The sequence below is a fragment of the Lipophrys pholis genome (assembly GCF_963383615.2).
Source record: "Lipophrys pholis genome assembly, chromosome: 1".
Classification (NCBI taxonomy): domain Eukaryota; kingdom Metazoa; phylum Chordata; class Actinopteri; order Blenniiformes; family Blenniidae; genus Lipophrys; species Lipophrys pholis.
In genome coordinates this window covers 44,691,319-44,705,526 of record NC_137635.1, presented here as the reverse complement: position 1 = coordinate 44,705,526, position 14,208 = coordinate 44,691,319, and the positions used below count along the sequence as shown (strand labels likewise).

Below are 14,208 nucleotides of genomic sequence, written 5' to 3'. Positions count from 1 at the left end.
ACGAGTTGCATATTAATATTTAAAAGAACACATCAGGAAGACCCTATAAATCATTGAATATACACAACTGTCATCAGTTTTACACTTTCATTTTGGATTGAATTATAAATAAGTGGCACATAATTATGTTGTTTTCCTTTTCAACTTTGTGAGATTAAAGTGGTATGTAAAAAATAATTTCTGAAATACCTTACAGAGGGTGTGTTGGGTTTGAAAACTATCAAAAGTATTTCAATGAGGGCCCTAACAATCCTTTAATGGAGAATAGAAAATGGACCAGATAACCAGAAGTGCAGAAAGCCTTCAGATTTCTGTCCACTCAATCTTCGATAGTTTCATTTAAATGAATGAACGTGTGGTGGTTTTCATGCACTAAATTGGGTGTGAAAGAGAAAATCTTGGGTCAGAGTGAAGAATTCCAGCTCTGGCCAAGTAGAACAAATCGAAGATTAGAAAGGTGATGGTAAAACATTATTTTTGAATAATTTATCAAACAATACACTCATTATTAAACGATTGCTGCTGGTTGTGCGTCCTCCCTGAATTCCAGCTAATCACAGATGTGTTACACAGATCTTGACCCTCATTACACTTGTAATCCCTCCAGCAGCTCTGCCGGCCCGTGATTGAATCAGTTGACCTCACGCTGAACATTGTCCAAATCAGAGGAGCTGCACGAATGACTGATCACTGCACTTGCTGGCAACCAGCCAGCGGATGATAGGAGCCAATTATACCTGCAACCGAGCCGATGGCCCTCCTTAACCTGCCAGAATGATGATCTGGTACTAATGAAGTGACTAAATTAGAAATGCCATCTGTTGCTGCTTCGCCCTTACGCCGCTCATCGGCTGGACTTTTCAAGGGCACTGCAGATGCGAGGGAAATGAGATGAATACTCTCAGAGCAAATTAAGGAAGGAGGATAATGAGCGGGAATGCTACAATTAAATTTGAGAGGAGAATTTGTACGTTTAGCATATTTCGGCGCTTTGGTTTTCACCTTGGTGCTCCCATTAGTTTTAAACATGGTTTGAGGGCGTGGGTGAGGAGGCTTACTTCAAGTTCATTACAAGGTTAATAATGACAACATAGGGCGTCAAAGAAAAAAAAGCCTGTGGGCCTAAACCGGAACGCAATTGGCTGCAATCTGGACTGCCACAATACCAAGCAAATTTGCTTCAAACTAATTTTTTCTTAAACTAATTTTTTTCATCGGAGCAGACCAAACACAACACTGGGACCCGAGCTTATTTCGTGAAAATATAGACATTTTCCTCATGTATACTTTGCGTTTAGTTTTCTGAGGCTATCAAGATGCGCAGTCGATGGTTTTTACGTCGGTTTAGCATGTATAAAGAAGCATGACTTAATGTAATGAGTGTCGTCTGGGAGATATTTGATGATTACTCAATTATACATATTGAAGATGATTATCATGTATACACATTTCTCCTCTGTAAATAATTACAATAGCAGCATTTTATAGGCAATTCTGAGAACAGGCAATTACAATTAACAATATATATAATATTTATATATTGTTAATTAAATCAATATATTGACCAATCATTGTTGCTTCATTAGTAATGTAATGTAGTATATCTTTTCCTCCTTACATTTGGAGACTCTTCCACACTTGCTTTGACAGCTTCCGTTTCAAATAAAATGACCTTGCTTGTAGTTTGTCACAAACCTCATCTCACTGGCTTCTCCTGGCCCTGGGAGAGATGACCACAAATGTATATAAACCAGGGGTCGCCAACCGTTTTGAAAACTGAGAGCTACTTTATAGGTACCGAGTCCCACTTAGGGCTACCAGCTTGACACACTCCTATGAAATAACAAATTTGCCCAGTTATATATCATTTCCTCTTGATACTCATCTATGTGAAGACGCTGATCACATTAATGATTTCTCACAATAATTATCAACAACGACTTAATGAGGTGGCAAACAGAAAATATCAATATTCGACACTTTATTTCTATCAATCTCAGCAAAAACAAAACAACAAAAACAACATTTCATAGAAAACAAAATGTCCAATTTTCCCTCGTCCATAAGTCGATCACCTTCATCACTCACAGCCATTTTGGACCCGTTTCCCACTGGACAGAAACTCTGGGAGACACAAAACCGTCTGGACATAACACTGCGAATATCAATTTTAACCTCAAAGCTACATAAAAATACTGAGGAATGGTGGATCGAAAATAAAAGAATAGGCAAAGCAAGGGAAGGCAAATGTATTTATCGAGCACCATTCAAAGTCACAGTGCTTTACAAAGAAATCAAAGAAATTACGGAAAAGATTTAGAAATAAATAAAATAACTATATTAATGAAATAAATACATTTAAGCTTTAAAGGAAATGAAATACATTAAAGTAAGTAATGACGAATCTTAATTTCCAGATCTTTAAGTATTTCAGTGAGTGTTTCCCACAACCACTGACCATATGGTCCAACAAAACAAAAACCGCCACTTTAAAATGAACTAAACGGATCTAAATAAATTACTACGCTGATGAGAAACCCGAAACTTCGTCTGCCCGCACGGCAGGTAAGAATCCTAACGACTGGACTACGACGGCTGCACAAGTAACGCAAAAAACACGACATAAGTGACTTAAATTCATATTTGTCATCTGACAGAAAACACTTTTGTGGTTTGCATGTAAGGCCCCGTCTACATGACATTTCAAAATGCCAAACTTTTCTGAAGCGTAAATGCAAAACGATGCATTTTCATTCAAAACGATGTCATGTTAACGCGGCCTAAGTTGCATTTTACCACTAATTCATAGAGAAAACTAATAGTTTCAGAGATATTTTAGTCAAAACTGGACAGTCACATTAAGACATAATTATTGGGATTAAAAATAAATTGAGATCTTGTCAAAAATAAAAGACACAACACTTTTTTGGGGGGGGTCTTGGCAGGTTTATGTGAGAAACTCTGATGATTCATGGCTGTACAAGAGAAGCATTAGCAACAGATGAGCCACGGGAGCCACAGTTTTAACATGCTGATAGAAAAATCTGGACCTCTTTTGATTTACAGAACGTAACGGATGCAAAATGTAGAACTGATCATTAACGTGATGTGCATACGATACAGCGTGGGAACATTGTGGAAAAAGAAACCCATACGGTACAATTCCTCCAAACATATTCATAAAACAAATCACATAATTTCTAACACTTAAAACAAAGTGCTACTTTTACATTCGTCTGTAGCTCTCGGCCTGCCGGCTGTGGCTCCTCACAGTTTTAAATGCACATAAACAGAAAGATACATTGGAGGTACAACAAAAAAAAAAAAGACAATTTCAATTTAATCAGATTGAACGTAACGGTAATTTTATGCACAATACAGACCATAGAAATATTAAGCACACATATAATGTATTGTCCATATTGTCTGAGAGACGTTATCAGTTTGAGGGGAAAATATATTGATTGCTCTTTGCAGGTGATCTTCATACCTGGCATTTCAGATGAAGCACACATCAGGAGTGCCACGTCGTAATGAGGCAAATAAGCTACAAACAAAGTGTGGAGAAACTCCTCCTGCTGCTGTCTGTCACTTCCTTCCTTGCTTCAATGTCAAATACACCTCCTTGCTCCAGAAGGCTTTGCTGGTATCTGTTCTTCTTCGTGTACCATTGCAGGGGTTTCCCTTCCAAATTGAAAGAAAAAAAAAAAGAAGTCTGCAGTGAACATATATATATATTTTTTTTATCTCTGACAATAAATCTATACAGGAACAGTATGTACATTTTTTGATATCTTATCTGCAAAATGGAAACCCTTACAGCAACCACTGTTTTCTGATCTCACCTTTAAGCTTTTTAAGCATAAGAACTTGTGTTCTGGAGTTCTTTTTTGTACCAATGCATCCTAGTGATGGATTTCCTACTATTGAAAAGCCTGAGTGTGGCGGTGGTTAACACTTTTGCCCCATAGCTAGAAAGTTACTGGTTTAAGTGCTGTTTTGGGTGGGATACTTCTGTGTGGGGTTTGTATTTTCTACCTACGCATGCATGGCTTTTCATCCAGTTTCCTCCTACAATCACAATCCAAAAGCATTGTTGTGTTTTAGGTTTCTGTTTAAACGACAACAGTGGTCAGAGCCAATGAAAATTTTACTTTTTGAAATCTGCTCCCAAGATGGAACTTTTTGAAAAGAAAATCTCCAAACCGTCTCCATGGAAACGGTAGGGGGGGGGTGCAACTCTGCCATGGGCACAACCCTCAATCTCATGGCTTGTTTACACGACTACGTCGCAAGTGAAAATGCATCATTTTTACATTTTTGTTGCAGAACAGTTTCAGGTTTACACTGCAGCGTTTTAAAAATGATGTCTGTTTACATGGAAACAACAGAAACGCTGAAAATGATGAAGTTAGTATGCCAGGCCACAAGTTGGTGCTGTTGGTTGTTTTTGTAATGAAACCACACACACATGCACGCAGAGAACAATACGGTATAAACATTAACAATGGGAGTACGCGGCCATTCGTATGGACAAGACGACAAAGTCCCAGGAGAATACGCAGTGGGAGTCATGACACTCTGGAGGCAAAACATTGTTATTGTCTGTCTAGTTGTGCATGAGCAGAAGAATGATTTACAACGGATTTGGTGCACATGTGCAGTAGCAGCGTTTTTTTTCCACGGAGATGGAGTCGGGGCATTTTTTCCACATTGGGAGCCGTTTTCAGAAAGTTGCGTTTTCAGACTCCAGACATTGATGCTGCACAAAAACACCCAAAAAGCAACAAAAGTGTTGCATTTTCACTTGAAAACGTTGTGTAAACAGGGACTCGGCTTTGCTGCTCAACCCACAAATGCAAGTTCCTCATTAATGTGGCACCGTTTCAATTGAACAGGCTTTCCAACCGAACAGAAGATTTTATTTTCACGAAAAGTGAAACAAAGGCAAATATATCAAGTTCCTTTTTATTATTGTACTATGTTTAGGTATCAACTGAGAACAAGCAGTTCTCTCTGCTATCATTTTAATGTCACAATCGCAGCATTTAAAAAAAAAAAGAAGCATTTAATGCACCAGCACTTGAGGACAACGGGAAAGAAATGTCAGCCAAGAGGCAAATTAAATCTCACAGCTATTTTTTAGCACCAAGAAAACCAGGTGCGATTGAAATGTCGTTTGATGGGGAGCCGGATGAGACACAGTGTGGCTGCTCAGCCATCAGCGATAACGGCGGAGAAAGCTGCCTTTCCTTTCGCTTCCCAGACGAAGAGAATGACAGGCCATTGAGAGGAACAGCGCGGAGGATTAAACTAGAAGGTGATGAGTGGCGCTTCTCACTCTCGCCCTCTCATCCGTCTTGAAAGCCAGAAAAATAAGGCTTCTTCTGCCGAGTGTATGTTGCTGTGTGTCCCCGAAAGGCCTGATGTGCATCTGCCTTTCCAAACTCCTTCACCAGACTAAAATGGAAGTTTTGTACGAAATAGTGAAACCGAAGCAGAAAATATTTACCTCGCTCAGTTGTCAATATCTGATATGTGGTTCTCCATCTGCAATGTGAAAACAAAAAGGTATTACAAGAATAACATCAGGAGCACAAATCAGCTCTTTTAACTAGACAGAAAGAAACATTTTGGGTTTCTTAGTCTGAGTGAAAATGATCAAATGTTAAAAAGAAGAACAAAACTCCTTGGTAGCAAGGAAACAAATTTAGATGAGATTTTCTTGGAATTGAGCTGCGGACATGGTGCTGCTGTCCTCGGCAGTACTGTAGTATATTGTGGTTAAAGGTCTCGATCTCTGTTAACATCGAAATCCAACTTCACTCTCACCTACTGTATGGTTATGAACTTTAGATCATGGTCGATAGAAGATCACTGATATAAGCAGCTAGAATGAATTTTCTCTGTCGAGGGACGACCGTCACTCTTTCCTGAAATGCCTCTTTTTTCTGGTTGGTGGCCTCCTTTATCTTTAGGTTACTGCCTTGACGCGCACAAATAAACCTCAGATTCCAGCTGCACCTACCCACTCCCACAATGGATGTTTTAAATATGGTCAACTTGGACGTCACGCCCTCAACTTCCTCTGGTAGATGGGAGTACGCTCATGGTGTTTGTAATGGACATACTCTGGTTAGCACAAGTGTAATAACAACTCATTGCTTGGGTCCAGATCAGGTGGGCTGCTCCTCCCAATCACATCTTTCTAGGTTGTCCAGTCGCTGAATGTTGAAGTCGCTCAGCAAGACTGTGGAGTCCATTAGCGAGACTCTCTTCTTTTGTCCACTTGCTCTTATGAGTACTCTGAACTGCAATTTGTCGCAAAGGTACAAACAACGGTTCCTGCACCTTTAATTTCCACAGAGAAACATTTCTAGTGACTGCAAAGGTAGGAAACAACCTCAAAGATGACTGAATAAATATTTTACACCATTAGGTGGACCTGCTGGAAGGTGTAAAAACAACGACATCGATTTTTTTTGATCAAGGCAACTTGTGCATTGAGGGTCACGTTGTTTTAGTTAGATTAGTAGGCATAACACAAGACAGAGATCGAGACCTGAGGCCCCATTCACACAACATTTTCAAGTGAAATCGGAAAACTTTAGTTATGTTTTTAGTGTCTGTTTGCATGAAAGCGGTGCCGAAACACCACTTTTGAAAAGCCCCACGGTGGAACTTTTTGGAAAACACTCAGACTCCCTCTCTGTGGGAAAGGGGAAAATGCAACTTTTTGAAAACGCTCCAACTCGGTCTCCATGGAAATGGCAGAAAATGCAGCTTTTTGAAAACAGCTGCCAAGGTGGAACTATTCAATACCGTTTCCAAGTCCATCTCTGTGTAGATGGACAAAAATGCAACTTTTGTAGAAGCGCTGCTACTGAACATGTGCCCCACGGCCATAGTAAATAGTTCTTCTGCACATGCACGAGTAACAATAACACGCACAATAACAACAATGGCCGCCTCCATAGTGTCATGACTCTCAGTCCATATTCTCCTGGGACTGGGTAGTTTTATAGTTGAGAGTCACTGCAATAACAATCCAACTTCGTAGTCTCAAATGTCAGTGCATGCAGCAGTGGCTCACTAGTGGTCCTACAGGAAAATTACATAATTGTGTTTCTGTCGTTTCCATGTAAACGCCGAACTTTTCTGAAACATAAACGATGTGTTTTCTGCTTGAAACGTTGCAGATTAAATGGGGTCTAAACAGCATCTTGCAGCGAAGGAAACCTCGCTCCCATTTTGCTCCCGACACTACCTAACTCAGTATTGGGAATAGATCAAAACGTGCACACAGAGGAAGCAAAGGGTTGTTCTCAACACGGGTTTGGTCAAAAACACAGTAGAAAAGACCATTTCTATTTTTTTCCTCAAAAGAAATTTCAGCCTGTTTGTAATACATTTTGGACCAAGTGCATCAGAAATGAATATTTCTGGAGAGAACGTCTCTGCTCTGAAACAAAGGGGGGGGGGAATTTAGAAATGTCAGTATCTATTGGTTATGACCAATCTTTTTACGAGCAGAGCCGAACTGAGGTCAGATGTGGGAACTCAACTAAAGCGAATTTGACACCCTCGCCAAGGACGCAGTAGAAAAACACTGAAGGGGCTGATTTTTCATTTCATGTTGGATTGAAGACTCCAACTGTCATACAGTGACACAGATGCCCACTCGGCTCTACTTTCCTTTGAATTCCCTCTAAAAACGGCCTCTTGGCCCGCTCACCATGTCACCAGCACCCTCATCTTCAAAGTCGTCTTCGCCGCCATCCGTCATCTCCCCCGCCTCCACCTCGGCCGCCCCTTCCGCATCCACCCCGCCACAGCGGTCCCCCACGTCGCCATGGATACACTCATACACCTCCTCCTGTTTCCTCTGTATCTCTGGCAAAGGACATCAGGACGTGTTGAATTAAAAATAACAGAGAAATCCGACTTTCCGTAAAACAATTGGATATTAAGGGCTCACAGCGCTCTGCGCTGCGTTTGATTTCATCTCCCGCGCTCCCATCTTACCGACGTCAGAGCGATGTTGCCTCTCAATCTTCTCCAGCCTTCCCAGCAGCGAGTCGATTCTGGTTTTGATGTGCGACAGCTCCTTTTTGATTGCGGAGATGTGGTCCGTCTTCACTGTGGGCGCGCATTAATGAAGATGAAAAGCAAAATTAATTGGGCTCCTTTTTTAAAAGACTCACAGTTCTCTGCTGCAGTGGTGTCATTTTGTATTTGAGGCTAAGTTGGCAGAACAGAAACTTTAGTTGGGTGCACTGTGGGGAGGAAACTGAGTGAGATGTTGAGTGGAAACGATGAAACGAGTTACGAGGTACACATACGAATGTCATGTGTTTTTGTCATCGTCATTGTTTATAGCTAAACGTTTCTGCGCATGCATGTGTGTGTGATTTCATTACAGGAACAACTAACAGCACCCACTAGTGGTCCAACATGGTAAATTTCCTCCATTTCTGCCGTTTCTGTGTGAACAGACATCATTTTGAAAAATGTTGCCGTGGAAACACGAAACTTTTCTGAGAGGACAATCCAAAAGCTATTTGTTTTCACTTGAAATGTTGACGTATAAACTTGGACATGGCTGCTTTTCTTTTATAGCAGCTTCCATTCATAACATTTTTCTATTGGTTTTTAGCCATTTTAGCAGTTTGACCTTGTTCAGGCGTTTGTATTTATCCTTTTAACCTTTTCTAAGGGTTTAAGATGTTTTAGAAATTTTAGCTGATTTGAAAATTTCATTCGTTTTTTTTATTTTTTGTTTTGTAATTTTTTTGGTTGCCATTTTGGCTGTTAGTCCTGTTTCACACAATTTTTGTTGTTTTAGCAATATTTGCTCTTTCACGCTGGTTTAACTGTTTTGACATTCTATTCTATATATAGTGTTTTTTCCCCTTTTTAACTGTTTCAAGTCATTTCATCCATTTTGGCTGTTTGTCTTCTTAAGTTTTATTGCAGCTTCCGGTGGAGCTATTTCATCTTTTTACGACAATATGGTTTTAATCTATTCCCTTTTAATGAAGTTTAACTATTAGCGCCCCCCACACACACTCTTCATTAATACCAATTTAGGGATTTAAACTAGCTTTGCAATTTCAACTGTTCTTTTTTTTTTCAAAGTCATTTTAAAGCCCATTTGAAAAGGAATCTGGTGTAAAAATAGAATAAACGTAAAATAAAAATGTTTAATTACATACGATTTTGTTTGCAGTGCTAGAACAACACTGTCTGACCGTGATAACCAACAAGCTCTTGGTTGCACTGCATTTACTTATACAGTATATTCTTACCCAATCTAATAGAGACCCACAAGTGCGAAGACAAACAACATCTGGTAACCTGCAATGTTCCTTAGCAGGGAAAAGTGAAATATAGGAACAAGAAAAAGACAAGGAGAACATACGTTTTGGGCCAGCGATGGAGGAGCCGACAGTGAGCACTCGGGAGGAGGTAGAGGAGGAAGAGGAGGAAGAAGAACAGGCCCTGACTGGAAAGGAGGATTTGGCCCTGCGGGTGGAGGGGACAACTAGCCGGGAGCGTTTGATGGGGATCACAGCTCGGGTTGGGGGAACGACGCGGCCGTGGTACTCAAAGAGTCTGAGGAAAGGTGAGAAATAAAGCGGCAGCAATTGAAATCTTCCAAACTGAGACACAGTTTGGAAAACAAGCGGTAATATAACATTGGATTTTTCACTGAATGAGCAGGGAAGTGGGGTTTTTTGGTTGTTTTTTTTCCCCTTCAGGAGTCAGTTTTGTTTGAGCAACAGGAAACGGTTACAAGGCACTAAATAAACACGCAGTAAAATCCATCTGAACAGTCGAGCTCCATATTGAACAAAGCCTCAGCTCGTTCAATCAAACCCTGCTCCCTGATGCCTGCAATGCATCAAATCACCAAAACAGCAATAATGACTAAAAGCTGAAGGATTTAACTCTCGGGGAGGCTGCAAAGTAGAGGAAGTAAACAAACCAATGAAAATGTCAAAATGAAGATACATTCTGAGCCTGCCCGAGCAAATGACCGGCCGGGGGACTATCTGACATTCAGCACTCGCCTGTGCAGATAAAAGCATCATTAGTAAGCCCAGCGGAGAGGAATAAAACCCTCCCTGATATGACATTCATTATGCCTGTGATAATGTAGTTACTTTGCCTCAGATGAAAATGAGGCCATTCTGCTCAGAAAAATCATCTTTATGGAAGGAAACTTGGGGGTGGGGGGGGTGAAAGCTATAGAGCAGCATGTCAGGAGACGTGAGGGCTTCTTTGGGATAAGAGACGAGAGATGTTAAAAGAGGACAAGGACCAGACACAGTCTCAGATAAACCTGTTTTGGACGTACCTGCTGTAGAAATCGTCTCTGTAGTAGTCGTAGTCAAACTCATAGCCGCTGTGAACACACACGCACACAAACACACACAAAAAAATAATCCGGTGTAAACTGAAGCGTTATCGTATACCAATCAGCCATGACATTATGATCACCTGGAAGACATTGTGTTTGAGCGTCTTCGCTTCCCCAAACACAATAAACTGTGCCGCACCGTTTATTCTGGCAGTTTGAACTACAAGAACTCGTCTGTTATCGGACCACAGGGGTCATTAACCACTCGCTGTTACGAGTCTTAGAACCTCCATCTCCCCGTCACCAGCTCACTGCCTTCGCTTCCTGGGACCATCTCTGATAGATATTGACCACTGCACACTGGAAAAATCCCACAAGAGCAGTGAAGGTTCAAACTGCACGGTTGTGAAAGGTTTTGAAAGCCAGGCCAGTTGAGAAACAATGATTTCGGCATAAATAGCTATTTTCAATATAGCTCATTGAAAATGTATTTTTCTACGCATACCAATAGCGGGAGCTGGCGTACCTGCTATAATAAACTGTATGTTTGAGACTGATAATAAATGAAACTGAGACAGACCTGTAAAGTGATGAGAGGGGTCTCTTGGAGCAGATCTTAGGCCTGTATGGTTTCGGCTCTCCTGCCATGTTGATATCTGCAGACAAAGTCACAGTCATGGAGTCATGAAGTCACACAGCAGCACCATAAGACATGCAGAATACGGTCTGATATTTCAAAAGTTTGGATAGACTCGCTGTCACTTATTGCCGCGAAATTGTCCACTGAGGCTCACATGCAGGGTCGGTAAAATCGTATCAAACCCGCAGCGAGCGGGTTTATGGCTGAAATGTTGCTTGTAGATCTCTCTCCTATTCTTTTCTCTCTTCCAATCCTCTAACCGCAACCAGAACAGCAGAAAGTCTCAACCTCTGGGAGTCTGGTTCTGCAGGTTGCGTCCTGTTAAAAGAGTTTCTTCTTTTCCACCTCTGCTTGCTCATAAGGCATTGTTGGGTTCTTCTCTGTAAAAGTTTTTTCAGATGTTGTATTTGGCTCTATTTAGCGTAATATGTTTTTATTAACTAATAAATAGAAAGCAGAGAAAACATCAAATTTAAATCAGAGATATTTACATCCAGTTTCACAAGAATATTAACCAAGGTTATTTCAAAAGAAGCCTTTTAGAAAAGTCAGATGAATGTTCTTTGATTGAAGGCATACTACCAAATTGAAACGTAACACGCTGCCAAATGAACCTTAAGTTTGTTTCTCGATTATGAATTCATTTTTAACCAAGCAATATTCTCACACCACCACCAGTTTAAAGCAAGCCAAAATGATAATGTCCATTAAAAATAGTGATTTAAATCTTATTTAAAAACATGAAGCTTTGGCAGAGACCTTAATGTTAATTAACTCTTGATAAAAATGGAATATTTAACATTTCAGTTGAGTTGTGTGTCATTTCTCAGCCTAAATTTTAATTAATCGGATCCATTTAGAAAAGAAAGAAAGAGGCAATTGTGGCTCTTTGGCGGTTCAAGTTTTTTTTAGTTACAAAAAGTCTTTGAAATGTTGTGCAAAAGGGGAACAGCTAAATGAATCGAGTCAGAGAGTTTGTATTGAGGACATTTTAAACACATAATTAGCGAGCGAGTCCCTTCAGAGTTGAGAATAAATTCTTGAATGATTCATTTCTATCCATTTTTAATGCTCCTGTTCTTTGCATTTTTAAATTCGTCTCATGAATGAACCTACTTTTAACTTTTGTTTGAAAGAAGTACAATCTTGTACTAAAAGTTAATACCAAGTCTGATTCACTCTTTAAGTCGATCAATAAGAAATTACTCACAATTTGCAGCTTTCAAACACTTGAAATAAATATGTGGATGTTTTGAAGTGAAAAGTTTTAATTATGAGAGCGCTTTAGAAATTTTTCTGAAGGCCTTGACAGGAACAAAAAACCCCTGAAAAAGCAGCAATTACATGCAAGTTATCAAGTAAAAATCCAAAGTTTCTTCATAAACCCCAAAAAAAGACAAAGAATTGTCACTTGGACAGACGATCAAGTTGAATTGTTATTCCGGGTGACTCAAATATAAAAACGCCAAGTCCCAGAAAGAATATGGACTGGGAGTCATGACACTCTGGAGGCCGATGTTGTTGTTGTTGTTGTTTTTGTCCATCTACTTGCGCATGTGCAGAAGAACTATTTACTACAGCCGTGGTGCCAAAAATGAAAAATGTCACAAAAGGTATCTGTTGCAGCCTTTATGAATGTTTTGCCATCTTCACCCACTTCACAAGTTAGTGTATATTCCAGAGTGTATGTCACTTTTAAGTATAAGTGCCAACTGTTAGAAAATTCATTATGAAGAGGAAAAAAAAATTATAGAAGACACATTTAATTTTTTTGTTCAGTCGCTGCTGTGAATTCTGTGAATTGGTTCCTCTGTTGTGATTTTTGCCCACGACTCATTGTTTTCTTCATCAACCGTAGCGGTTTCTTTTCTTTAGTCTTTCACAAGTTTCTGCACACACATTTTGTGATTTTATGTTCGTGTTTTCAGTTGCTTAGTTTATATGTGTTTTTATTTAAATTCTGTTTTGGTGACATTTTGCTTGCTCTATTAGTTAAATACAGCAATAATTAAGTTTTTTAATGAGGTACTGTTACAGCATTCCATTGTCATACAGTGACATCTAGTGGTCCCAGATTGTACATACTGCTGTACTTTGATATACAAACTTAATACACATATGGTATACTTATGAGTCAAAATCACAAAAATCACTAAAAACAGCTAAATCAGCTAAAATGTCAAAAACTGATATCGTTATTTGAAATTGCTAAAAAGTGTCCAAAAAAGCTTAATATGGTAAAATAGCAAAAAGAGTCAATACAACTAAAATAGTTAAAACCGCTGAAATGGCTGAAGTTTACAAAAGGTAGCTAAAAAAAAGAGAAAGCGTCATTGAAGGAACTCCTATTGACAACAGATTTGTAACATCCACCGAAGGTTTGGCGTTTCATCACATAATGGAGGTTGAATGCCACCAGAACAGCTGTAAAAGCACACGGTAGAAGAATGACCAACCCATGAAGACACACTTTGTGGAAAAGATGTTTGACAGAGCACATGCAGAATTTTAATGCTCCCACTTGGACTGCATGTTACTCACCCAGAAGTCTCATCTCACACGCGCATGTACACAAGGTTTCGAAAATGATAATGGCTGAGGTCTCTGCAATCACTAATGCAAGGCCGATCATAGAATAGAATAGAACTTTATTCATATAGCACCTTTCCATCCATCATCACAGTGTCCTCTGATCCAGAATCACCTCCCATCCTTACCCCAGCTTATAATTCTCAGGACAGACTCTCTCCACCGGGCAACTTTCAGAAAGGAGCTCTCCTCAGACAGGAGTGGAAACAAGTTCAGAGTCTTGCAGATGCATTTTGGAACAGGCGGAAGCGTGAGATTTCAAGACACTGCAACTTTGCCACAAATGGCAAGGGAGGCGGCCCTCCATTAAAGAAGGGAATTTACTTCACCTCAAGGACTGTGACACAAGGAGGACTGACTGGCCCATGGGCCTCGTCACCAAAATATTCCATTGGAACCAAATATATAAAATTTGTTTGTTCAATTTCCAAGGTAGTTCTGTTTCTGGCTAAAGAACCTGGGTCTGCAAGTTAATGTGGGATCTACAAAGACCCCAAGCAGTGAGTGTTCGCATCAGTATTGGTATTTTGGGGAAAAGTGTTATTGCATTCAATATACAGTGTACACGTAGCACCTGAAGTGATTGCGCAAACCTGGAAGCAGTGGTTTAAAACAG

The 14,208-nt window shown here is 39.9% G+C and overlaps 1 protein-coding gene across 3 annotated transcripts in view; it reads right to left on the bottom strand.

Moving 5' to 3' along the window:
- Nucleotides 1–2,928: 2,928 nt before the first annotated feature.
- LOC308120565 (RNA-binding Raly-like protein) overlaps nt 2,929–14,208 on the bottom strand; it is a 53,409-nt gene continuing 42,129 nt past the window's right edge. For 2 of the 3 annotated variants that reach the window (XM_080481232.1, XM_080481234.1), the window contains 6 exons: nt 10,944–11,019; nt 10,361–10,408; nt 9,422–9,615; nt 8,026–8,139; nt 7,736–7,893; nt 2,929–3,684 (listed from right to left, as the gene is read on the bottom strand). In XM_080481232.1, the coding sequence (XP_080337358.1) occupies nt 3,589–3,684; nt 7,736–7,893; nt 8,026–8,139; nt 9,422–9,615; nt 10,361–10,408; nt 10,944–11,019 (686 nt within the window). In that variant the 3' untranslated portion in view covers nt 2,929–3,588. Of the gene's footprint in view, nt 3,685–5,512; nt 5,551–7,735; nt 7,894–8,025; nt 8,140–9,421; nt 9,616–10,360; nt 10,409–10,943; nt 11,020–14,208 lie in introns of all 3 variants that reach the window. The other variant, XM_080481233.1, reaches the window with a different exon arrangement.